Source organism: Puma concolor, chromosome E1 (assembly GCF_028749965.1).
Source record: "Puma concolor isolate L17-30 chromosome E1, mPumCon1.1.hap2, whole genome shotgun sequence".
In the NCBI taxonomy this organism is placed as follows: domain Eukaryota; kingdom Metazoa; phylum Chordata; class Mammalia; order Carnivora; family Felidae; genus Puma; species Puma concolor.
The window spans coordinates 20,961,215-20,988,946 of NC_141680.1; the positions used below are offsets into that span (position 1 = coordinate 20,961,215).

Genomic DNA, 27,732 nt, shown 5'->3' on the forward strand with positions numbered 1-27,732 from the left:
CCTGAGTTGAAGTCGGATGCTTAATCCACTGAGCCACCCAGGCACCCCTCCATTTCAAACTTCTACCTCCAGAACTGCAATATAATAAATCTGTATTGTCACTAAATTTGTGGTGAATTTGTTATAGCAGCAGGAAGAAATACACGTGTACTAGAAGACTATGCAACTATTAAAAAGAATGAATTAGAATATGTGCACATATAGAAAGACAATCCAGTATTTAAGTTGTTGTCCTGGCACACACAACTGAAGGAGAAAAGGCATGCACACCGGGAGGGGCAGAATGTGACTACTGCCAAGAAAGTAATGCAGACAGGGTGATCTTACGGAATCTCATCGCTGGCTTCTTGACCATCTACGAACACAATCTGAGGACGTTAGTCTTTGCGAGTTGGTCTGTCAAGTGTCAACAGCAATAATCATATGAATACAGCATTTATACTTTAATAGTTGTCATTTAGTTAGCAGTAACCATGGGCCAGGTTATTTATCTGTTTTATTTCATTTATCCTTGACCGACTCTGTAACAGAGGGGTCTATCCTCATTTTATAGATGAGAAGAAAACTGAGGCTCAGTCAATATAAGTGATCAATCTATAATCTTAACTGCTATTCTGTATTGTATTCTCCTGCTCGGGTCTTAGAAACAACCCTACCAAAAGGGCTCTTATTATGTGATGCACGGAGGCCTTCATAATTTAGCCTGTAATTCCCCCTCTGTCTTCATTTCCCATCACCCTCTCCTTGCTCACTCTGTCCTGGTCACATTTCCTGTGTTTCTCAAATATTTCAACCCTCCCTCCCCCCCTCCCCCACCCCCCACCCCCCCCAGTGTAAGAGTCTTTTAATTTGCTTTTCTCTCCGTCTGGAATGCCCCCAGATATTTGCATTTTTTTTTCTCCCTCGTTATTATTCGGTTTTCTGCACAAATGCAGCCTCCTGAGAGAGACGGAAAATGCCCTGTACAAAAAAACATCCCACACAAATCTCTGCTGTCAAACCATCAGTCTCTACCGTGTCCCCTCATATTGTTTAGTTCTACTTCAGTGCAGTTATCACTCCCGACATGACGTACTTAGTGTTTCCTCTACTAGAGTGGCAGCTTGCTCACCGCTAAAAGCCACATTCTGAGGCACTGGGGGTTAGGGTTTACTAATTTTTCTTTGTGAGTGAAGTTCAGCCCGTAACAAAATCATGCAATCTGCGAATACGGTTTTACTTCTCCCTTTCCAGTCTGGATTCCCTTTTTTCTTCCTAGGATAGTCTCTTGCCACCAGCCCCACTGCTATGAGTTCCGGTCCGAAAACCCCTGGTGTGTTTCAGGCGCTAAGCCTCAAAGACTTGCACGTTTTGCTCGTTCAATGACATCCTCTCTCCTCCACCTCCCTTGCTCCCATTAACTTTTCAGTTCAGAAAACCTTTCTTGACTCCCCCGTGGCCTCCAAGGCCCTGTTCGTGTGTTCCTCTTCTGTCCGCAGCCCCTTGTATTTCCCCCGTCACAGCGCTGACCACACTGCCTCGTTTACTCATCTGTCACCAACCTGCAAGTCACCAAGCAGAGACTGCGACTTCTTTGACTTAGCAGGCAAATGCCCAACCATTAGTACAGCAAGGATTAATCCGGGCAATGAAACAAAATTAAAAATTGAGCGTTCTCTCATTATTCTTTATTTGTAGTCTGCCCTTAATTACGCTGGCAATCTTCCCAGGTTTTTTTGTTTGTTTGTTTTTTTCCTTCAATTCGCGAGTGTATCGGTGCACCTCGGCCGCCAGCTCCCTCACAAAGGAAACCGGAGGAATCAGCCAGCGCAAGCAAACAGGGCCGGGACACCTTAAACGGACAAGATGGCGGCCGCCCGTCAGCCGCCACGAGTCTCCACCCACTCAGGGAGGAGGTCTGCGTCATGTGACCCTTCCCTGCCTGGCTCCGCCTCCGGCCGCAGTGCCTGACGGGAGCAGAGCGGCGAACGAGGGCGTCGGCCATTTTGTGTCTGTTTCCTGTGGGACGCGGTGGTGGCCGTTGGGTCGGAAGAGTGAGCGATTTTTGCCTCGTTTTTCCTGTTAGTTTTCTCCCCCTTTCACTTAGTCGGTAGAGCGCAGTTATGGGTCGCAAGAAGAAGAAGCAGCTGAAGCCGTGGTGCTGATATCCTTTGTGGGTTTGAAGTGGAGGCCGAGCGGGGGCGCCGGTTGGTGGTGACTGGGACTGGGAGGCCTTGCTTTGGCCTGTGGCTGAGAGTGTCTGGGGATGTAGGCCTCGAGGTGGGTGGCTTGGTGGCTGGAGCCGGATCTGGGAAGGTTTCGTGGGAACTGAATTCCCTAGGGCGAGAGTCTCTGGCAGTTGTGGATCGTGGGACTCCGTGACTCAGGAGGTTCTTGCTTCGGTGCGAGCGTTGACCTAACCACTGGGAGGCGGCTTGGACCCCTCCACCAAGGACAGTGTCCCCTAAGGATATTCTGCCACATTCTGTTGTTTTGGTGACGATTCAACAAAGGGACTTTCTTCGAGCATAATACGCTGATTGACTCTGGAGGATTAGGGGAGAGCTTCCGGAGTGTGTCACCCACTTTTTCCGTTTAATTGGGGAATCGGTGGTTTAGGGAAGGCTTGTGTTAGTCAACCATGGTTTCTTTCTTTCTTTCTTTCTTTTTTTTTTTTTTTGGCCGGGGGTGGAGTGGGGTGGGGGAGAACTAGCTTCCGCGTCTCACCCGCTGGCGCCTTAATCTTCAAGAAGCGTAAAGGGTGGAGTTTCTTGTGTCTATCACCCAGCTTCGTAAGACTGAAAAAAAATGCTTTTTATTTTTTAGTAAAACGTGGCGTCTTTTTAATACTTTTTTCGGGAAGGGCTAAAACCGTTTACGTTAAAGTTGATTTACTTCTGTCTCGTACCTAAAAACGGTTACGGAACTGCATTTGTTTATATAATGGTTGAAAAACGGTCACGAATTTCTTTAATGAGCTTTTAGGAAAGTCTGCCCAGTGAGAGAAAATTTCTCAGTTTTATTAATGTAACTTATCTGTGAGTTTAGATACGTGCCATGGCAACATATTCGTAAGAAGTTGCAAACAACTTTGTGGATCATTCATACGAAATTGTGTCATTCTTACTGTGAGTTTATTCTTGGATCGAAATAAAATAAATATTCCTAAATTCCATATGTTAGGTAGATTTTTAACATTTTGATTATTTTGTTTTCTAGTTAATGAGTTCTGTTTTGAAATCCATTCTTGACATAAACTTGGGGATTTTTTGACATTGAACTGTCCAGTCCACAGCGTGCATTTGTAAATTTTGAAATATTGAACAGAAGTTATTTTACTTAAATCTTTGTAAAATGCGGGGATTTTACAGTAATCTTGCTGATTACTGAGATGTGTTCGTTTAGAGATGGTGAGAGATTATGGGCATAAAGTACCTTCTTGGTTTTAACTGCTCTCATGTTTTAATGTTCCTCTTCCTAGTCTCTTAATATGACAGGTTTTTTTAATAAGCAGTGTCATTTTGTGCTATTTTTGTACCTTAACAATATTGATCAGGTATTGTAATAGAGATTTTGATGATGAGAAGATCCTTATACAGCACCAAAAAGCAAAACATTTTAAATGCCATATATGTCATAAGAAATTGTACACAGGACCTGGCTTAGCTATTCATTGCATGCAGGTAAGGATTTTTTTTCTGTCTTTAACTTTTAACCCCTTGTGTGGAAACAACATGAAAAAAAATTATTTTAACAGTTGTAGGGTTTTGTTTATTGTGAAAGATTAGATATGGTCAGTCAGCTTAAAAAAAAAAACCTGTTTCTTGGCCATTAAGTTAAATAATTGATTTTTTTTTATGTTTGAAGAAAACTTATGTTCATAGTGTTTATCTTTAAGTTATTAATAATTTTTATTTTAGACTGGGGACAAGTTGAGGTCCCAGAGTATCTCCTCAGTTACTTGAGTTAGAGAACAAAGATCAGTGATTTAAATTTTGTGGTCTGACCAGTTCTAATCCCATGAGAATAATACATAATTAGCTACCATTACTCTCTGCCATTGAAGGATTTGTTACAATTTCTTGCCTGAGGATAGGCTTACTTCAGTTATTATTCCTTGGACCTCTTTTGGAAAGGTAATGTGTTTCATTTAATGATGTCTGGGTTTCTTGAGCTTTTCACTACTTAGGTAGGGAGCGCTTTGCAATTTATGTTTTTAAGGATCTAGTAAGTGCCTTTATGTCTTATTCAACGTTATTTCTTCTACTTCGGCCAGTCCTGGTGCTACCTGAATTTTTGCCTAATTGGACCCTAGAGAGAGATGAGATGAGCAAATCCCTATTTATTGGAAACTACTGTTGGTAGGAGGCGGGGAGGTAAATTAAAATAAGATGTTGTTTCCCCTAGTTAAAAAATAAGTTTATTTAAAAAAACAAGTTTATATAGATCCTCTTCAGTTATGTCACTGTAATAATAACTTAATACCCATTCAGAAATATTTTAGGGCCTGCTATGTGCTAGACCCATAACTTTCCACTGTGGCAATCACTAGTTACATGTGACTACTTAAAAGAAAATTTAAAAATTAAAAATTTAAAATTTAATTTCTCCACATTGTAACCACATTTCCAATGCTCAGTCACATGTGGCTGGTGGATGACTTGTATTGGATAGTACTGATACAGAAAGAATATTACAATTTATCACAAAAAATTTCTGTGAGACAGCATTGCGCTAAGACAAGTGCTTTAGGCACTAGGTGTACAGCAGTGAAGGAAACAGTCACCATCATGGAGTTTAGATTTATATTGTGGAAGAAAACACTGCAGTATTTAGTTTGCCTTTTCACGATAAGTGATAGAGAAAGCTAAAACTAGGTAAGAGGCATAGGTAGGGCCACAAGATAGGAAAGACCTGAATGAGAAGCTGACATCTGAACAGATCTGAACGGAAATGAGAGAGAGCTTCCAGAGAACAGCAAATGAAAGACCCTGACATACAGGAGCATTCTTCTATATTGAAAAAGAAAGGGGAGCAATGTGCTTTATATAGAAGGGTTTACTTATTGTAGGCCATTTTCTTTCATTCTGAATGAAATGCAAGGTTGAATAGAGAGAGGTGTAGCATATTCTGGTACCTTTTCTTTTTCTTTTTTTTTTTTTTAAATAAGGATTCTCCTGGCTATAGAGTTGCAAATAGACAGACTGCAGAATGCAGTGAGAACACTTAGGATGACTGGAGTATTCCAGGCAAGAGGTGATGGTGACAGAGACCAGAATTTGCTGATAGATTTAGATGCAGAGTATAAGAAAGTGAGGAGTTGCAGATTGATCTGAAGGTTTTTGGCCTGAGGACTGTGAGAAATGAGTTATCGTATACTAAAATGTTGAAAGCTGCAGGAAGACTAGGCTTAGAGATGAGGATGTCACGGTTGTGTTGTGTTGTTAATTTTGAGACGGTCTGTTGACTATCCAGTTGGAAATGTCATATAAACAATTGTATCTGTAAGCCTGGACTTCAGAGAGGTTGGAGCTGGAGGTAGAAATTTGGAAGGATGCTGTGGTGAGCATAGCTATTTTAATCCATGATACTAGATGTCGTTTCCTATTAGAGAGTAGAATATAGATCTAGAATAGGTGCAGGGACTCCAGCTTGGGCCACTCACAGCACTTAACGGTTAGAAGATTAAAAGAAACCATTCAAGGACATTGAAAAGGTAGGAAATCCAAGAGAGTAGTGCCCTGGAAACCAAATGAGATGATTAAAGGAGTTACTTAACAGAGTGAAATGCTGGTGGTAGGTCTAGGAAGATGAGGACAGAGATTGGATTTAATCAAAGTGGAGGTCATTGGTCACTTGCCAAGAGTGATTTCCTAGAGTGATGAGGATGAAAGCCTAATTGGAGTACTCTCAAGAGAAAATGAGAAAGTAGAGGCACTGTTTCAAGAAGTTGCACTATAGAGAAGAACAGAGAAATGGAATGGAACTGGAAGGAGATCAGTTGAGAAACTATTTTAGTGACATTGTTGATTGACCAAGTGCTTTTTTTTTTATGGTTTTAGTGTAATTTCACAGCAACCTGTGAAATGGGCCTGGCAGTTAAATCAGACACATCCTCCAATTTTATAGATGATAAACTTAGGACGTTAGTAATTTAGATGGTTCACATCAGTGCTTGCTCCACCTATCTTTTCAACCAAGATCATCATTATTTCTACTAGGCAAGGTTGTAAGAAGTCTAATTCTGGCTAGGATATTGTGAGGTAGTTAAGTAAATGATGTTATTTTTCTTCTCTTTCCAATAGCTTTTGATTAGTGTATTCTTGCCCTTATCATTTAGAAATATAACAGAATAGTTAATGTGTATGAATACAATTTTATTACTTTGAGGAACATAGGAGTTCCTTCATCAGCATTTGTCAAGAACAGTAACATGCCAAAAAACTGGCGTGATTAAGTCCCTTGTTGAGAAGCTTTGTTCATGGATCTTTTAATCACAGTAAGGAACAATGGTTAAAGATCAATCAAAAATTAAGATAATTTCTGAATTTGATTTGCATGTCTCTGTTTAAAGTCTTTGAGATATATGTCTTAAGAAGAAAACACTTAGTTTTCTATACTTTTCTGTTCTTGCATGAAAATGTTTTGGGAGGAAAGAAATTGAGTATGAGACAAATATGTCCCCTAAAGCAGTGGTTCTCAAGCTTGGGCATGCCTCAGGATCACCTGCAGGGCATGTGAAAACAAATTGCTAGTCTTAACCAAGAGTTTCTGGCGGAGGGGGTGGGAGGCCCCTGAGAATTTGCATTTGTAATGAGCTTTCAGGTGATGCTGATAGTCTAGGCAAAATACTTTGACATTTTTTTAGCCTAAGTTAAGGCAAGTTGCTGAAGAAACCAAGACTGACAGGAATTTTACCATATTGGCAGAAGTTACCCATGTTTGAGGGTTAGAAACATTTGATCTAGCAAAAACCATTAGTAAAAAAAATCGTAGGTTTCCAGTGTTTTATAATAAAATCTTTCTCTTTGTAATCTGTCAAATTTAGTGTAATGACAGGATCACTGCTGTGGCAGTGTTAAGTGCCTCAGGTAACGCATTAGTTCTGGATATGCTAATTATAAGTGCCACTTTTGCAATTTGTAACTACCAGCTTGTCTCAAGATCAATCTTGGAAATTTTATGTTAATTCTTCATATAGTAAGAACTTTCATAAGCTGTGCTTAAGTCAGACTTGAACCTTCTCTCATTTGAGTGGGACTGCTCGTTCATTGCTGATAATTCAAGCAAGCAAGATTACATGGTAAACAAACTATTGAGTCCTTACTATGTGTTAGACATCCTGCCAAATGCTTTCTGTATTCACTATGTTTTATTTAACATATATAATTTAATACCTGTAACGTAACAGGTATTAAATAGTTTTATATATTTACTTATGTAATTATATAAATTGTATGATTTAATGCATTCCTAAAAATGATGCTAGATGTTAGGTAGTGTATATAAGTTGGATAATCTTAAATCAGAGGATTTGCGTAGTCTCACATACCTAGTAAGTAAGCAACAAAACTGGGGATTGAATCCAGATAGTCTCACTACAGAACAAGTTATTCTTAATGATTATACTAAGTGTTCTCTGAGTAATTTCAGATTGCTCTTAAAGGACTTTATGAGACACTTTATCTAATGGAAGTTTGTTTTAATGTTAGGTGCATAAAGAGACAATAGATGCTGTACCAAATGCAATACCTGGGAGAACAGACATAGAATTGGAAATATATGGTATGGAAGGTATTCCAGAAAAAGACATGGATGAAAGAAGACGACTTCTTGAACAGAAAACGCAAGGTAAACCTTAGGATGTGTGCTTTTTCTTAACACAGCTTCACTAATGAGAGTATTACTACTACTTTGAGGTATAAATTTAATAGTGGATGTTATTCAAAATTCCAATTTTGAGGGTTTTTTTTTTTTAATACTTATTTGAGAGAGCAAGCATGTGCGTGAGTGGGGGAGTGGCAGAGAGAACTCAATAACTGAGATGATGGTCTGAGTTGAAATCAAGAGATGCTTAACTGACTTAGCCACCAACACTATTTTTTTCAAGTTTATTTTGAGAACAATGGAGACAACACAAGTGGGGTCGGGGAAGAGAGGGAATCCTTAGCAGGTTGCATGCTGTCAGCGCAGAGCCCCATGTGTGGCTCAAATCCATGAAACTGAGATCATGTTCTGAGCCAAAATCAAGATTCAGTCGTTCAGCCGACTAAGCACCCCAAGCATCCTGAGTTTTATTGTTTCTTATGTCTTAATGTTTGGAGTTGTATATTTGATTTGTATATATGTCATATCACGTGGATTATTCCAAACACTTTATTATAATATAGTTTTGTTCATAACTGCATTCCAAGTGGAATTAGCAAGTGTTGAGGTTTCTGAAAATGAAGGTAGCTTGTTTTGATTTGATTATATAACCACTAATAGTAAATTTTTTGGTAATGCTGTTACTTGACTTGGAATTTACAATCATTTATTATCCAGATGGTAGAAGTTATCAATTATGAAAAAAAATTTTTTTTAAAGTAAGCTCTACACCCAACGTAAAGCTTGAACTCGTAGCCCTGAGATCAAGAGTTAAATGCTCTATTGACTGACTGAGCAGGCCAAGTGCCCTGAAAGTTTTTGTTTTCGAAAGCATTGTAGAAAGGTCAGACCTCTTTGTCATAGTTTACCTTTTGAGATGGAATAGAAAGCTGTTTTGTTTTTGTTTTTCAAAAAAAATGAGGAAAATTATTTAAAGTTTATTTCTTTTGAGAAAGAGAGCACAAGCAGGGGAGGGTATGGGAGGAGGGACAAGAGAGAATTTCAAGCAGGCTCTGCACCATGAGCATGGAGCCCATTGTGGCACTCGATCTCCCAAACTCCAAGATTATGACCTGAGCTGAAGTTGTATGCTTAACTAAGCCACCCAGGTGCCCCGTAGGAAAATTATTTTTTACCTGTCAGAATAGGGAAAGGATGTTAACCTTCTTGCTTAATAGAGATTGAAAGCACATTTGAAGAGTAAAAAGAATAATATTGACTGAGTTTCTTTGTAAGAAAAATCTCATGAGCTAATTACAGTGAAATAACTTTTTTTGATGTTGAATGTCTTAAGCTTGCTTAGTTTTTTTTTTTTTTTTTTTTTTTACTTCATGGGAAAAATTAATTAAAACTTTTGTTAGCAGAGAGTCAAAAAAAGAAGCAACAAGATGATTCTGATGAATATGATGATGATGACTCTGCAGCTTCAACTTCATTTCAGCCACAGCCTGTTCAACCTCAGCAAGGTTATATCCCCCCAATGGCACAGCCAGGACTGCCACCAGTCCCGGGAGCACCAGGAATGCCTCCAGGTATCACATCAGGGTTACGATTTAACATTCTTAGGACTTTGTTGATATGGTATAGAAGTATTAAAATTTTCTCTTAACCCTTTAATATTTGTGACTTTTTTGTTGGTGAAATTTTTATTTATAGGCATACCTCCATTAATGCCGGGTGTTCCTCCTCTGATGCCAGGAATGCCACCAGTTATGCCAGGCATGCCACCTGGGTAAGAAAACTTTTAATTGACTTGTGGGCTTGTGCCTAGTAATAATCTTTTCAACTTGGGTGTTACATGAATTGTAAAATGTTACTTTGCCTTTTTTCTTTTTTTTTTTTTTTCTTAAAGGTATGGGCTCCCTAAACTTAAACTTGTTTATAAAGGGGTCTACCAATAAATTTAAGGAATATAAATTTGCCTCTGAAGAGAATAGATTTTTGGGTTTTAGGATGTGTGTAGGCAGCCATCTACTTCAATTGCCTCTGATGTAATTAAAGTAGTTGGTTGTAGATTTGTGTTTCTGAGATTCAGAACTGTCCATGACACTTTGTAGTTGTGACAAGAAGCAAACTCTGTAAATGATTTATTTGTCAAATCATCAAGAACTAAAATGAATATGAGGTGCTCGTGCCTATCACTTTTACTTAAAAAATTGTTGGATGTGAGAGGTATACAATACACTTTCCCACTGTATTTTGAAAATCACAGTTAGATTTTGATTTTGTCATACATTTTCACAGATTGCATCATCAGAGAAAATACACCCAGTCATTTTGCGGTGAAAACATGTAAGCATCTCATTCATAATGTAATTCAGGAGGTATAATCATAATGTCATTTTTTTTGTGTGTTTAATGGTATCTATTCAGTTGACTTCAGAAATTTTCTAACCTTCCTCACTAAAACTTCTAGAATGTGCAAGCTGGTTGACACAAGTCTTAATGGAGGGGAAAAAAAAAAAAGACATTTGTGAGGAACTAGTAATAAATAGACCCATATAAATAAAGCATTTTCTAAACGTGCAGCTGTTTTTCGCCAGACTGCTAAAGTAATGGAATTTAGTAAAAAGTGTTGATATTTAAGAAAGAATACTCTTTTGCCAAATTAACATGCGTTATTATAGAAGGTAATTCGATTTTCTTGTAGTGAAATCTATATATAGAAGTTAATTTTCTAATAAAGTCCTCAATTAAGAATTCACAAACTTGTAAATGTTTTAAGTGAATGGACACTGGTATTTGAAGGTGAGCTCTTTTAGGGGAAGGAAAATAAATATGGGTTATGTCTTTAGTCATGGTTTAGTGTTAGGTGGCCGTTAGAAATTAGGCAATTGTGTGAGGTTACTTTTGACTGTCACTAATTTTGGTGGTAGTTTTTTTGTAACCCTCCTCCCAAGAATCTTTACTCCACAGTGTATATTCAATATTTTCTTTTTGAAAAATATAATGACTCTAAAATAATTTTTCTTTTTTATTTATATTCTGTATGGGTATTTTCCAAATGAGACCAAAGGTGATTATGATTTCCAATTACACATATTTTAGATGAGGCCTCTTGTCTGTATTGAGGGTATAATTGTTCGTAGTGACCTTAAATGTATGAAAATGTTTTGTAAGAGAGACTGGTTTTTCCCCCTTACTTTACTGATAAACCCAAGAGGTTTGATGGTTTTTAGAAGACTTACTTTGATAGAATTGTTCTAGTGTTGTGTGTTCTTTCAGCTTGATTTTCAATATTAGGGGTCAAATTCAAGTCTTTTATCTACTGTTTCAGGCTTTAGCCAAAATGTTTTCTAATAGTTTATACTGTTGATTAACTTGGTTTGTTTCTTGAAATTTGCTTTCTAATAGAATGATGCCAATGGGTGGAATGATGCCACCTGGACCAGGAATACCACCTCTGATGCCTGGTATGCCACCAGGTATGAAACATTAGACAATAACCTTTTTACTAGGACTGGCATGCTTTATTCTTAAGTATTGTGGACAGTAGGTTTTGGACGTTGGTGCAATTTTAATATTAAAATTTAGTTTTTTTTTTTTAATTTTTTTTTTCAACATTTTTTTATTTATTTTTGGGACAGAGAGAGACAGAGCACGAACGGGGGAGGGGCAGAGAGAGAGGGAGACACAGAATCGGAAACAGGCTCCAGGCTCTGAGCCATCAGCCCAGAGCCTGACGCGGGGCTCGAACTCACGGACCGCGAGATCGTGACCTGGCTGAAGTCGGACGCTTAACCGACTGTGCCACCCAGGCGCCCCAGTTCTTTTTTGAATTGATTGGACAGGTGTTAGAATGGATGCTTTTTTTTTGAGTTTTGAAATAGTAAACAGGTTTCAAAGCAATCAGAAATGAGTCACAGAACCTATGCACCAAAGCTCATATACCTAAAAGGGGTTTTATTTGTTAGGAATTTTATAGATAAGTAACGGAGAGTCTTAGAAAATAATAGGGAACCGTAACAAACTGTATTAAACAATGTAGGCATTTATGGCCTCCCTCAATGAAAAGTGGTAGATTCAGTGGCTGGGGATCTCAAGAACCCATGTGTTTAAGATTTTCTCCTTTGCACTTGAGCTTTTCTCCCTGGGACATGTTGCTCAGTCGTTACAAGATAACTCAGGCAAGAAAGGGTGTCAACAGCAGTGGGTTCTTGTTTTAAGTTTATTTATTTTGAGAGAGAGTGCACGTGTGCACACGTAAGCCAGGAAGGGACAGGGAGAGAGGGAGAGAAAAGCCCAAGCAGACTCTGCACTGTCTGCACAGAGCTTGATGTAGGGCTCCATCACATGCCTGTGAGATGATATGAGCCGAAATCAAGAGTCGAATGGTAAACTGACTGAGCCACCCAGGCACCCCACCTTTTTGTCATTAGGCAGCAAAATAACTCTCCTGGAAGCTCCTTAGCCTCTTACAGTTGACCAGAAACAGGGCTAATGGACCCTTTAGCTGAAACGGAGCCTGTGTTAAGAACTATCTTGACTCTATCCTATAATGTGGGGAACCAAATTTCATTAGCCAAGTAGGTGTGCCACACAGGCCTTCATGAGGCTTTCTCAATTGGTTGCCTTTTTTTTTGTATGTAATCCTAGCAAGTTTGGTGTGCAGTCCATAGCAGATTAAGAAGTATTCAAGTGATAGTTGACGTAAAAGTAACAGGATAAATGAGGCAGCGGCAAAATGTGCATCATTGCCAGGACAGGCATTAATTTATAGGCAATAGCTCCACGTGTGTTCTGAGAGAATTTTAGGCATTTAAAGGAATGTAGAACAGGGGCGCCTGGGTGGCGCAGTCGGTTAAGCATCCGACTTCAGCCAGGTCACGATCTCGCGGTCCATGAGTTCGAGCCCCGCGTCGGGCTCTGGGCTGATGGCTCAGAGCCTGGAGCCTGTTTCCAATTCTGTGTCTCCCTCTCTCTCTGCCCCTCGCCCGTTCATGCTCTGTCTCTCTCTGTCCCAAAAATAAATAAACGTTGAAAAAAAAAAAATTAAAAAAAAAAAGGAATGTAGAACAATAACCAATGTTCAGTTGATAATGTGAAGTTAGTAAAAGTTTTTAAGTTATGTTTGGGAACTTTGAAGAACGTACTAGTAATGGATTTTTAGGAAAATTTACTTGAACTGCTTTAAAGGAGGAGTGCCTGGCTGGCTCAGTCAGTAGAGCGTGTGACTTTTCACCTCAGGGTTGTAATTCTGAGCCCCATGTTGGGTTTAGAGATGACTTAAAAATCTTTTAAAGTGTTTGCAAGAATAAGTTTCCTGAAAAAAAATTTATGGGTATATGACCTATCAAAAGTTTTTACAATAATTTGAATTGAATTTGAGTTTAGAGAACATCCAGCTGTTGGATGATTGTAATAGTTCTCTTACGTGTTTCACAAGGTTTGCTAAATCAGGAAGATTAGTAACTTACTTTCTACTTTTCCTATACAAGGAGTCTCTAGTGGTGTCTTTCACTTTCCAAAATTCTGAAGAGATACAAAGGAATAGAAAGGTTGAGGCAAGATTGTTCCAAGGAACAAATGCCTAAGATATTTGGACTTCATTGAATTGAGCAGTTCATCAGTAACTTTGTAGTGTAGAATTGTTTTTTAACATGGTATATTTTAACAAGAAAGTCTTGGAAAAATACTTTTTCTGAATTAAAAGTTTCAACAACTCCCTTTCCCCAATATTTCGTCTTTACAGGTATGCCCCCTCCTGTTCCCCGTCCAGGAATTCCTCCAATGACTCAAGCACAGGCTGTTTCAGCGCCAGGCATTCTTAATAGACCACCTGCACCGACAGCAACAGTTCCTGCTCCACAGCCTCCAGTTACTAAGCCTCTTTTCCCCAGTGCTGGACAGGTAAGCTGAAATTTCTGAAAAGGAGTGCACTTGTATTTAAAGGTAAAGTTGTAGTTGTTTATAGAAATCCTTTAAATCGTCATAGGTCAATTTTTTGTTGATAATCATTTTCATACAATTTATTAACTACAAAGAAGTGTCCTACTCTCTTCCATGTTTGCACACATTGATTTCTTCTAGTCAAAAAAGATTGCCTGGAGCCCAATAGTGTAGTATGTTTTTTGTTTTCATAGCTGTGAATTCTGGTCATTCTTAGCTTTAGTTAGGGATGAAAGTTTAATTTCTGGGGACTTAAATACATAATAGTGTTTAGAGGTCCTCCTTCACATCTTGAACTATGAATGGAATGAAATCAAAGGCAAAGGTGAAAATCCTAAGACCTTAGCAAATCATTCGTTGGACTCTTTAATGTAGAACAATGACGAAACACAATGCTGCACTTTTGCAGGAAGGCATCGTTTGACCTAGTTAGACTTCTCTTTCCTACTGACCTTGTCTATGTTCAGAACTCAGAAGCTAAAGATGCTTTTGTTATATATAGTAACTGTATAATGGTGGTTACTTTTGGGCTTTTCCCCCAAGTTGTATTCAAAATTAAGCAGATGTAATCCATTCAGAATTAAGGTCGGGATGTATGTTCTTGTTTTTTTCTTTTCACTTTAACGTTATCCCATAGAGGTTTTCTTTTCTCAGTTTTTTTGTTTGTAGTTGCTAAGTTAAAAGTACTACTTTTTAAGTCCCTTTTAAACACATTAACTACGTTTTTGAGGTGGGTGGGGATTTTGTTTATTGAGAGATGTCAAACTTTTAGCAAAAATCATTCAATTAGATTGAAGTGTCAGTAACGCATCTTTAGTCTCAGTTGAAGGTATCATTTTTGAAATATCACAGTGCAAAACACATCCAGTTTTAGAAAAGAAACTGGTTAATAACTAGGTTTATTGGTGTAGAATTTAAAAAATTTTATGAGGCTCATACTGTCACTTTGTTTATTGTAAATGCATTAACTGCCTGCCTCTTAAAATAAATCTGATTTGATTGCATTATATTTTGCATTTATAAAAATGCAATCTATACTAAAAAAAGTCTACCACATGGCTTATTTTCACCCATTTGTTTGGAGACTTTTCATTGTTTCCTTTCTTTTATGCTACAGATGGGGACACCTGTAACAAGCTCAAGTACAGCTTCATCCAATTCAGAAAGTCTGTCTGCATCTTCTAAAGCTCTGTTTCCTAGCACAGCACAAGTACGCAGGAAGTTGCAGTTTAAAATTGTTAAAATGGCTTTATAAACTTAACCCTTTGGACCCTACTTTAAAACTAAATCTTTTCTGAAAAATATACTATGTTTAATTTTTTTTTCTAAGTAAAGTTAATGGTATAAAAATCAATGGTATTTGAAAATTTGAACTCGTACCAATAGAAAAAAATGTACCCCAAACTCCTATGGTTCTAAAGGGTTAAAAGCATGTAAGCAGTAAATGCATTATAGTGGCCAATGGTTAGCCTGATGCATGATTAAGCTTTTTTGATTTATGCTGTTTAATCTAATGCATCACATACAATGTAAGGAAATTTAGTACTCTGCGTTTGGTTCTAAAAGTTGGCCTACTCTTCATATTTCAGTTGTTTGGTATTTTGAAAAGTAACCTATTTACTACTGGTAACTTTATGTTTAAAAGTTCCTACTAAACCCTTTTGTCCGTGATAATCATCTAGCCGTTGTTAAGTGGGAGGACATTGTATTATCTATATAAAGAAAATTTCTGAAGGACATTTTTTAATATGTCATCACTGATGCAGTTTATGTTATGCTTGGTAATTGAAATTTATCCAAGCATTTGTATTCTGTAATTTCTGAACTTTTTTGTTTTGAACTGCTTGGTAGATTGATTAAACAACTAATTTAGAATAGTAACAATAGAGCATACTATTGTGATAACAGTGTGTTTCATCAGCCTGAAATAAATACACAGCTTTGTAAAGCAAATAAACTTTGGTGAGAAGGTAGATAAACTCTTAGAAGTTACATATGCAGTCTTTATTTCTGCTGCTGAGTTTTGGATGTGACTTTGACCCAGCATCTTTAGATATTCTTACATATTATCTTGAGTTTTTGTGGAGTTTTTATCATGTTAACTTTGTTTTAATTTCATTTAAAGTTTGGTCCTTTATCGAATGTTGGTGTCTCACTTTTAGGTTAATTATAGTAGATATACTCACTTTTGGGTTTTGAAGTTTCGTTAATGAAAGATTGTGTTTTACAGGCTCAGGCAGCTGTCCAAGGACCTGTTGGTACAGATTTCAAGCCTTTAAATAGTACCCCTGCAACAACTACAGAACCCCCAAAGCCTACATTCCCTGCTTATACACAGTCTACAGCTTCAACCACTAGTACAACAAATAGCACTGCAGCTAAACCAGCAGCTTCAATAACAAGTAAGCCTGCTACACTTACAACAACCAGTGCAACCAGTAAGTTGATCCATCCAGATGAGGATATATCACTGGTAAGTTTTTCACATACAGGTTTTTACTAGCATAATTTGAATACTGTTGTAGCATCTCATCCTCCTCTTGAGAAGTGTTAATTTGTACACTGATGGTCTTATAATCTGATTTAATGCTTACGCTGTGGTTTTTATCATTCTGATTTCTAAGAACCACAGAATAAATATTGCATGCGTGTGTGTTTTGATTTTAGACACACTCCTCCTACTCCCAGACTGTCTCTTAAAGAAGACACTAATTTGGGTTCTTGCTGTCAAAAATCATATTAGTTAACATAAATTTGTAAATTAAACAAGTGTGAGAGGTAGAATCTACAGAACCTTTGAAACTTACCTACCTTTCTCACTAGACCCTTTCTTGCTGAGGCAGGTGTATATTTCCTGGAAAGTTATTAGCCATTCTTCAAATGTAAAAATAGGTGAGGTTTTCTTGAGGCATTGAGATTTTAAGTAGTCAGTCTGGTTTGTGGAGCGAAAGTAATGGTTGACAAGGGTACATTTGTTAAAGGTTACTGTGTAAGATTTTAGATGTTTGCCTTTTATGCTTAATGATTCTCTCTGCATTCAAGTGTTTAACATTGTGTTCATTTTTATTCATAGGAAGAGAGAAGGGCACAGTTACCTAAATACCAACGTAATCTTCCTCGACCAGGACAGGCTCCCATTGGTAATCCACCAGTTGGACCTATTGGAGGTATGATGCCACCACAGCCAGGCATCCCACAGCAACAAGGAATGAGACCCCCAATGCCGCCTCATGGTATTTCTTTTTATGTTTATTTAGTGGATTTTCTGAGTATACCCATAAATTTATCTTCAAAATACATTGCATTTAAAAGTACAGTGCACAGACCAACTCAATCTATTTTTTGTGTTTTAAATGTGTTTTTTAGGTCAGTATGGTGGTCATCATCAAGGCATGCCAGGTTACCTTCCTGGTGCTATGCCACCGTATGGGCAGGGACCGCCAATGGTACCCCCTTACCAAGGTGGGCCTCCTCGACCTCCGATGGGAATGAGACCTCCTGTAATGTCGCAAGGTGGCCGTTACTGATCTTACTTCATCCAATCTAATAGGTTTGGAGATTAAACCTTTTCTCAACTTGTGCTGTTTATATAGCCAAGCTTCCGTCAATAAGGCTTCATTGTGACTTTAACAAACATTATCTTCCCACATACCAGGAACTATTGGACATTTATTTTACATGGGAAAAATTATTTGGAATAATAAAGCAGGAACTTTTCCTGAAGTTGCAATTTATACTGTATGGCTTCTTTTTCATGTTTCATCTAGGTTTTTAGAAGTGAAGTATAGTAAATTTGGTTCGTTATATTGTGAAGGCGCTGGAATTACATGAACATACCACCTTAATAAAGGCAAGTTCTGTAAGCTTACATTGCTATTTGTAAAGTTATGCCTTCACAGCATTTCAGATGCTGTTGGACTTCATGTCCCCAACCTAGCTTGGTGAGGGCTGTAACTGTTTCCAAGACCTGTACATTGGAAGTCTGAATGTATAACAATATTTAATGTATTTAGAGTTCCTCATGTTGCAGGGTTTAAGAAATCTGACCCACCAAGGTCATGTGACTTTTCTGTACTGTTAAACTTCATTGTAATAAAATGAGAGAAAAACTTATGCCTTTTTATTCATAACCCAGCTGTGGACCACTGCCTGAAAGGTTTGTACAGATGCATGCCACAGTAGATGTCCACAAAATAAAATTCATAGTTACCAATACAGTTTTGATACATCATTGGATTCTGTCTTTGAATTGTAGGTTGTTCCTTAGCTGCATGTTTTAAACTGGACAGTATGTATAGACTTGTATGTTAGTGCTTAAGTTGACAGAAAAACTTAGTTACATATGAGCCATTACATAGTGAGTATGAAATCTTTATATTGTGTCACCTTTCCATGCCCTTGGTGTCACTACATGTTAGATGTCCTAGATATTTAAAACGTAACTTTAGTGTGCCCTCTTTCCTGCTGATGAGGTTTAGAGCCTAGTGCCAGACCCATTCATTTCCTTCTGATTATTTTTGAGACTGCAGTACTGCGTGGACCTCAGAAGCTTTTCAGGTGCAAACTTCTAGAAGCTTAGGTGCATGCAGTAAGAGTTTTTTGTGTTTTTTTTTTGTTTTGTTTTGTTTTTTACTGTTAATGGATTGGAATCTTTTCTAAATGTAATGCCAAATAATCTAAATGTGCCTCCGTTAGGATGCTTAACAGATGGATACAAAATTTTTTATTATGTTCCTGGAAAATTACATTATTTCTTTGATTAGATGGTTATCTTCTGCTATTTAGCCTAAATGGCTTCCCTATTAACCTTTTCATCTTGGAAATTTGAATGTTACTATGTCCTGTGAAGAACTTTTTTGTAGAGGTGACTGCTATTCATATCTTGTATTGCACGTCTCATACAGTAATACCTCTTGTTGACTTTTTGGCATCCATTTTTAAAAATCTTTTGCAAGGCAGTTTCGTGGTTATTTAAAGTATCAAGTGATCTGTACAAAGCATAATTATTAATATGATGAACTCAAGTTGAGTTTTTCTCAACCTAAAGTTAAGACTTAAAATGGTGATAAGTCTTTATAACCTATATGTGAAGGTATAGATATGACCCGAAATCAGAGTTTTTGTCTTTGAAAAAAAGTTTTAACCTTGTAGGAAGATGTTGAAAACTGTTTTAATTGTCATAAGAGTCTGTATTTAAGTGACAACTAGAAGAGATTGATTTAAACAAAACCTACAAATATCTACAAAGCTGAGTGCTAATTTAAATCACACATTTTGCTCCAGTGAAATGTTTTATAGCTTTTTTCTTATGATACCATTGAGGTTCAAAAATTCATAGCTTGAAAAGGCAACGTCCATGTATCACTGAGAATGCATTTGTTCTGTCTGCCAGCAGCGAAGCCCCATACTTTTTCTCTTACCTGCCTACTAAGTAGTTGTGGGATTAATACATATTTCTTAGATTTGGCAGCACGTTTATCATATTGCCAAAGAAGAACCTGTGTTGAAAATTTGTAAGGTAAAAAGGGCATGATTAAATTTAGAATGATTAAATAGGAAATGTTTTCCCAAACCACGTCTCAAGCATTTCATGTACAGGTTTATCAGCAAAATACAAATGGGTTAGTAATGTTTCAAAACTTTTATAAAGTTTTATTTACATTTAATGCAAAGATGATATAATTTATGCCAAGGTTTGTTTCTTTCTGAAGACTGAAGGGAGAAGATACCAGTACTTTTAAATAAGTGGTAGAATTTTAATTAAAAGTTAATCCAAAGTGTTACGCATGGCACTAAAGCACATCGTCTTCCTGTGTCGTGTTAGGTATATATAGCTCAAGTGGTGCCCATTTTGGTATTATTTATAGTGTAATTTGTGCATGCATCAGCATAATTAAGCTTCTAGAAAATACCTTTTACCTAACTGCTTCTGGGGTCCATAGTGTGGTTAAAACATGAGTGTAACAAATCATGTTGAAATAACTCTTAACTTTGACTTACGCTGCTTTTAAGTAATAGGGGGGGTTGAGTTGACATAAACTATCTGCCCTCACAGAAGACAACCTTTAGGACTTGTTACATTCAGGCAGGCATTGTAATTGCCATAATTTAGGAAGTTGTCAGACTAGTGGGACTGCAAACGTTGGCTGTCCCTTACGTCCACTCCTATATCCTCCTTTTTTAAAAAAAACAAAGTGACTTAACGTTTTGTCTGGCACTAGTTTCTATTGTGTGTAGATTTTACCTAACTGTATGACAGAACAAGACCAGCAGGTGAGGATCAACTTTTGAATGGCTGCTGGAATTCTCATTTAATCTGAGTACTTCTATATTTTAGTAATAATCTCAGACATTTTCCATTAGGATTGGGGAAAATACTCTTCGTGTACTCCTGTTCCACTGATCGAGTTATAACTCTATTGAGCGTAAACTCAGCTTAATTGAACTTAGTTATTTGGGGGGAGATCCCCAACAAAAATAAGTATGGGTTCAGAGTGGAATTATAGCAGACATAGCTTTTTTTAAAAAAAAAAAGCTCTTTTTTTCCTTTGCTTGCTTGATCATTGGGATTTTTTTTTTAATGCATGTCTTTTAAATTAATTGGGTAATGTTTTTCTAAAATTAAAATTTTCTTCTTCCTATAGCCCTGCCATAGGACAGGCTGAGGCTGAGTCTCAGTGTTGCCCTGTTCAGTCTGAGGCAAGTGGGATTTATTTTATTCCTTATAGGGGCTTTCACAGCTTTATGGCTGTTGGATATTTATGTCCCCAAACTTGCAGCAAGTTTGGTGAAGGCCCCTAAATTTAATTAAACTTAGGATTTTTATACTCTTTCGGCAGAGAAGGCTCTATATTAATATTCACGTTTGACTGTGGTGTTAATAAACATAAATAAAAAATATTTGATATATGTAATTTACTTTGTGTTAACAGCCTCAGTAAAGCTGGTATTGCTATATCGAACTTCAGTAAATTAACAAAATTTGACGGTTTTGATTTGGAGGCATGAAATGTTTCGTTCAAATTTTCCACTTTCACTTTTAGGAAAAACTTGTCATTTTCTTACCAAACTGTTAAATTTAACCTCATGGATAAGTTTGATCATTGGAAATGCCACTGGTTACTGAAATCTGCATTCTTAATCCCAAAGTCAATGCTTTGAACATTAAGGTTGAAAGGTCATGTGGAAATGCTTGTGATTTTTTTTTAATATTTTCATACTTCACCACATTAGAGCAAATGTTAATGTAGAGCCCTGTGAAAGGTGGGAAGGTGGTGTGTGTGTGTGGTATGTATGCATATACACTACACATTGATAAAATAAAAGTAGTACAGACCTGTCAGTATGGGTAGATTACTATTTTTCAAGTAGCCAAACTGAAATTGAATCATGTGGTAAAGTTAGTACATTGAACTGTGGTTTTGGAACAGTCATTTTGAGGTTCATTTTCAGCCTTAGTGAATGATACTTTATGCAATATGCACACATTAAAAGTATCCACATTTGTTCCCAACTAAAATTTGCTTATATTTTGGTGTGAAACATGTTTATGTGTGTATGTTGTGGGGGTAAGAAGGAACTGGAAGAGAGGCCAAAACATGAACCTGGATTACTTTTCGTTCTTTCCTGTGTCTAAGCAACTGTTCTATCCAGATAGCATTTTCTTTCAAACAGTAACAGCATATAGTACAATGTTTAGCTAACCCAGGATTGTTTTCCTCGTGGTTTTAATTCTTGGAAGCATAAAGAAAAATTACTCATTACGTGAATTCCAAATTTTCAGTGTGTAATTAGAATATATGATTTTTCTCTGTAACTGAATCATGGAAAAAAGAGTTTAATGTTTGAAGAAAATTTTGTTACAACAAAAGAATACATTCATACCTTTGTTCAGTAATTACACCTTTTACATCTCCTTAACTGGAGATGTTTTCTATTGCATCCACCATCCCCCAGTATAGTGAAATGTTCGAGTGAGGCTGCTGCTTGTGCTAATCTAATAGTGATAGTTGAAATAATTTTAATTGAAATAGGCTCTTACATACTTCTGGGAGTTGGAGGGTCTCAGGGTGGCATAAATTGTTGAAGTTAATTTTCTTAATATCTCTGAAGTAGTATCATTTTGAGAATTACATAACTTTCAGGTGTCTATTACTTCCACTGGTGAACTTGGTAAATGAAAGGAAATGTGATAAAATTTTGTTTTGAGTAAACTGATACTTGTATTGGTTAGGGGATATAAAGAATATTTAAAATACAAAATTTTTGTATAAATCAGGTATGTCTTTTTAAAGAGGCAGTATTTATCTGCCTAATATTAAGTAACCTTTGTGTGTTATTTCAAAACAAAATCGGTTTTCTCTTAACTGTAACTTTTATGGAAAAGTCTTCTAAAAGGAGAGCTTCAGTTATAAGACTTGACTCTGAGGCAGTTTTGTAAGTAAACATTCCCCTAGTTACACTTCTGCTTGCTATCTCATGACTTGAATATTAGTGAAGGTTACTCTTTTTTTTTTTTAACCCTTTCTCAGTATTTTATTTTCTGTCATCTGAATCACTTTAATAAATTACTTTTTTTTCCTAGCGTAGAAATCCTCTTTGTGCTATTTCTTGGCAAAATAATAAACAGTTACTTTAATGATGTTGTGTATAGTGTTATGCACATAGTGGATATTCACAATTTTGTGATTAATGTTGAATTTTCAGAACAGTACTTTTAATATCTTGCTCTTAGGCAACCCCTATTATGGATCTAAATCAAACTATTGTGTAGGAAATGGGGAAAGTGGGATTTCAGTTTGAGCACCCTAATACTTGAAATATCTCCAACTTTACCCCAGTGTCTTCATGTTCTTACTTGGCATTTTTGTTGAGAAATAATCAGCTTGAAAGTTGCAATTTTTTTTAAAGATTTCTTCAGTAAAACTCAGGAGAATTGCTTCTTATAAGCATTGTTTTTTTGTTGTTGTTCTGAGCTCTATACATTCTTGCATAATAATTTGGCCATAAAGGGAAGAGCCTTTCATTTTCTAACCCTGGAAAAATAATAGCTTGAAACAATATATTAATTTGAATTTTTTAAACAATCTCTCTTTAAATCTGTTCAATTAATCTTACGTATCTTCGGGGAAATATCTTTATTTTACTAAAGCAGGATGTAGAAGTCATATTAAGGCAGAAATTGAAGATCTAAAGGAGCTCTTCACTGAAGCTAATTTGAACTATTTCTATCTGAAGCAAATTGAATACTGTTACTATAAATCAAGACTGGTTCCTGGTTAGGTTCTTTAGAAGGCATATAATCAGCTATATTAGAATATGTTTGTGTGTATATTTTAATTTTGATCAAATTAACTACAGAGAAGATACATGTGAGTAAACTATTTAAATGATTGATGACTTGGACCCCATCCATTAATTCTAAATGCTGTAATGGTGTGTAAGGTTGTATTATGGCACAGCTTCAGTAATATGCTGTGTGTTTGGTCAGGGGGTTGTGTAATGCTGTGTTTGTAAAGAGGGAAAGGCCTTTTTTGGAATTCTCCTGGCCCTTTGGCATTCTTACTGTGTCTGAGTTTTGTTTTTTTGTTTTGTTTTGTTTTTAAGCATTATTGTATTTAAAGAATCTGTATGCCTTCACTTTTGGTTAAATTTGAGGAACTGGCAGTGAAAATTATTGATGCTCAACTTTGATAAAAATGAAGAATGATGTTCATACAGACCAGTATTATTTGGGGGAGAGGTCTAATTATATAGTGTTATTAGGCTTAAGAACCTTAAATGTAGTGAAAGTTAGCCCTCCGGGTTTGCATTTGTGATTAAGGTTTCATCGAATCCTTTATTCCAGTGTAGCTTATTCTTAACATTTTATTCCTAAATGCTTGAGCAATCAGATGGAAATAAAATATGCAGCATCATTTCCTGTCTCTACTAATAAAACAAGTGAGCCAAGGGAAGAGTTACTGAAGTTTCTGTAGGTTTGAGTTAGAATAATATGGGGTGTGTATTTATTGAGCAAAGCCTTCCTTTTAGTTAGTAGTTTGTTAGTATACTTCGAGGAGAAACAATAGGTTTACTTTTCAGCCCATGTTTTAAATCCACAATCTCTAATAAAATTAAGTATTTTGAAAATTGAATTTTAAACTAATAAAAGTTGCTTTCCTCTGTTCGAGTATGTCTACACACACTTAAATTTAGAAATTACCATGTTGAGATTTTTCCCCCCAAATCTATGCCCCCCCTTTTTTAGAGTAACCAAAACTTCCACATATACTTATCGGAATACATAGTTTATTAAAAGCGAGGTATGTCCAGTAGATACACAGTGTTTAAAGTCATTCTCATAAAGTCACTCTAAATAAAGAGCCAATGTAAGGTTACTTTTGTAAGACTTAGGGAAAAAGTTTAAAATGTATTAATGTCAGGCTCTGAGGAAATTTAATGCACATTGACTTTTTAAACTATGGATTGAACTCCTCAGTTTAATACAATTTGTGTTTTTGTTAACTAGCAGCAGAATTTCAGCATTTGCTACTTACTGGTAGAGAAGAAAAATCCCACAGCCCTGCCAGTACAGGTTAGTTTAATCTGTAAGTACCTGATGTTCCTATTTTTTTCAAACATATCCATATAACCCACACAAGGAAGAAAGCTGTGCAGTTACTTAAATGTGAGTATAACTAATAATAGATCCATTGGACACTTTTAAACACTCCGTTCTTGGGCCAAAGTAGCTCTAGGTTTGCTAATAACCTCAGTTGTAAGAGAGGTGTATTACTGCTCCTTTATATCTGGTTGTGGTTGACCCTAAATAAATACATTGTACATAAAAGGAAAAGATGGTGAAAGTTTCAATTGGCTATACACACGTGTTGGCATGTGATCTGGAGTGCAGGGCTTTGGGTCCAGGCTCTACTGAAGCCACTCTCATGGTGGTTACTCATACTTACCTTTTAACTTTTTACAGTATGAATCAACCTAAGAAAAAAGTCAAGTTTCCTTACCTCTAGCAGTGATAAATGGTGTGCAGTCATAAGCTAGAAAATGTTTTCATACTGTGTATTTTGTTAAATGTTTGTAGTAGCTCTTGCTGTAAATAAGTACTAATTTTGTTCACCTTTTTTTGTAAACTATAACCTATTCTGTTGTTGCACCACCACCGTGGGCTCATTTTACTTTGAATTAAGAATAACAAAACTTTTTAATATTCAAATGAAAACCGACTACCCATCAAGAAACCTAGACAGATTCCTTGTATGTTCCTTTTGAGGGGCAGTAAGGTCATAATGGCTTGTAAAAAACATGTTAAGGTTTTTATTACTGTCATTGGTTCTATCAGAATTCATTGTTGTCTTGAACCATCTTTGAGAGTTTCCTTTAACCTTTAAATATTATGCTTTTGTGTTGCTAAAAATTTTAAATGCAAAGGTAAAAAGAATAAAGCATACAATTTGGTTTGCACAAGCCTGAACCATCCTTCAACTCTGTAGCATTGACTAGGATGCATGGCTACCTCCTTTACACCCTAAGTGTAATGATGTCTAATTTGAGAACATCTATCCATAAAACTAGTTGATCTTTTATTCCTATAATTGGGGGTGGTGATTAGCCACTGAAAACAGACCATCTTAGTGTTATTTTGTTTGAAAGTCATGCATTTAGTTAATTAAAAATCTCAATATATCAACTGATAATAAAATTTTAAGATATCCACTTGTTTTTTTAATATAAAATTGCCTAAGGGCTTAAGTTTCATTGCCTTTCACAGTTTAATCTATGTAAGAAATGGCGTAGATACAGTGGAAATGGTTTTCCTTAAAACCATCTCTATAAAGCTGCCTTTCTGGTGAGTACTATTTTATACTTATATGTCACAATTTTTCCTTTTAAGTTTAACTGAAATGGGATACTGATCAAAGAAGTGAGCAGTCTGAATTTGTACACTCTTTAGATAATATCTGAATCAGAAATGTATTTTATTTAAAAGTTGAATATTTCACTTCCTGACATTTCCCTAATAATCCAGGATCACTTTCTGACTTTGACTTAACAGGCTAACTGGAAAACCTATTAACATATAAATTGTTTCCTTTTAGTGAGATGGAAAAAATGTTTTTATTCAGAATTATCTAGTATTTTTACAAATATTAAGATTTTCCTTTTAGCTAACAACCAAAAGTGTTTTCTCAATGCTTTCACTTCCCACACTGCATAGGTATAAAAGTTAAATAGCAGAATTTGTCTGTTCTCCGTGAAGCTGTTGTTGCAGTGATTCATGAGCTATTAAAGCCAAGGATAGGGTTGAAGAAGGACTTGCCTGAAATGTTCCTGCAGACTAATGCTTTACAGGATTCCCTTTGAATGAGCTTAAAAATTTCAAGTGTATTTTTAAATCTCTCTAACCTTGCATGGAAAATGTGGATTAGAAATGCTGGTTTCTGAGACTGTGTATGCCAGCAGAAATTAGCCTCTGGGTATATTTCTAATTACTTTATGCCCTGTTCAGTACTTTCCTTCAGTGTAACACATGGATTTTTTTCCTCTCTAGTCTTAAACCACATCCTAGATGATGTCAATATAAGCTAAGGATGTTTTCATACTGTATTTCCTGCTGTTATCTTTGTAAACCAACAATGAATAGTAAGCTCCTAATACTTTTTAGTATGGAAAATGATAGTCTTCTCTAAAATAAACCTGAAAATTGATGTCTTGAGTATGTGATAATGGTGATGTATTCTTCTAGATAAGCACTAAACAAAGTATGGACCCTCAATTTATGTCTTTAAGATTTAAAGTGAAGTAAATTTCTAAGGAATTCTGTCCTTTCCTAGCAAGGATAAGCAGACATTGAAAATGTGGTAAGTATTTAACTGTGAATGCATGTAATAGTGGTGAGAGTAAGTAGCCAAATTTCCATAGCATAAAAATAACTTAGACATAAACAAGATTTCTTGAATTTCCTTTGCGACTTAATGTATGTGTGTCTAGCATTTTTACAAATTTGTGTGCACAATGATTAAATTGGAATGTACCTTACTCCTTTGTCTGGTTTCTTTTTGTTTTGTATGGTGCTTTAAATGCTAATTTTATTTCAAGCTTTTTTCAGGGTAGAAATAAGTGGCTGATAAAGAAAATACCTTCAAGAAGAATTATTTAAATGTTCCTATTTTAAAACCCAGTGATGACTTTCAGTTTTCTTAAAGCCTTTTGTTTTTCAGCTCCAGTTAAAACTGACAATAGACAGCAGATCAGAAATGGGAGAAAACAAAAACAAAAACCTTTGTGCTCATTCTGAAATATTGTAGGAATTCATTATTGTCCGATAGTAAAATGTTGTTAAGCTAGTATTTGATTTTCATGGAAGCAGTGCTTTTTTAAAATAAGAGAAAAAGGTGATGAGGTTTGGAATCTCCCCTATTCTCCCTGGGGTGTTGTATTAAGAAGAAGATAGTAAATGCAAACATTTCACTTGCTACATCATGGAAGGTGATTTATTTCTGAGTAATATGTCCATTTCTTTTCAGACTAGCGTTGTGTGAAGCAGTTCAGGATCCCAAAGGGTTTGTAGTAAAGAGGAGGCCCTTCTCAGTTCAATCTACAGGTTTTATTTACCTTAGCATTATACTGGTAAGGAGTAAAATGGAAAAGCAAGTTCTACAAGGGGTATGATGGTAAGGGGGACCCGAACAAGCAAGGGAGAATAAATGGCTAGTCCATTTGTATGGTTACATGATCTAGCTAAACAAACAAATTGGGTAGCAAAGTTTTTAATGTGGGTAAATGAACTTATTTAATGTTGTAATTAAATTTCAACTCTAAAAATTTACCAACATAAAAGCTCTAGTAATTAGTCTATTTTTATGGTTTGGGGGGAAGAGATGTTCCTTAGTGTATAGAACCATACACTAAGATTAAAACTCACAAAAGGCACTGAAGTTTTTTGTTTCTCTTTGAGGTAGTCTGGCGGGGGGGGGGGGGTGTTTCCTAGGCTTTGAGAAA

General features: G+C 36.4%; 1 protein-coding gene across 12 annotated transcripts; it reads left to right on the plus strand.

The window, feature by feature from the left end:
• Positions 1-1,955: 1,955 nt before the first annotated feature.
• On the plus strand, positions 1,956-26,769 carry ZNF207 (zinc finger protein 207). 12 transcript variants are annotated; one of them, XR_015243989.1, is made up of 15 exons: positions 1,956-2,142; positions 3,535-3,662; positions 7,692-7,830; positions 9,207-9,377; positions 9,502-9,577; positions 10,090-10,137; positions 11,200-11,270; positions 13,538-13,695; positions 14,852-14,944; positions 15,965-16,207; positions 16,808-16,967; positions 17,101-17,284; positions 17,502-17,584; positions 20,379-20,433; positions 24,245-26,769. XR_015243989.1 is itself a non-coding variant. In XM_086686596.1 (13 exons), exons 1-12 carry the CDS (start codon positions 2,103-2,105, stop codon positions 17,259-17,261), a joined length of 1,488 nt encoding a protein of 495 aa, XP_086542722.1. In that variant the 5' UTR covers positions 1,956-2,102; the 3' UTR covers positions 17,262-17,284; positions 17,502-17,951. The 12 variants fall into 12 exon arrangements, 7 of the variants coding, with proteins under 7 accessions (XP_086542722.1, XP_086542721.1, XP_086542723.1 ...); XR_015243990.1 differs by lacking the exon at positions 17,502-17,584; XR_015243991.1 differs by lacking the exon at positions 17,502-17,584 and having other exon boundaries at positions 24,248-26,769.
• Positions 26,770-27,732: the final 963 nt, after the last annotated feature.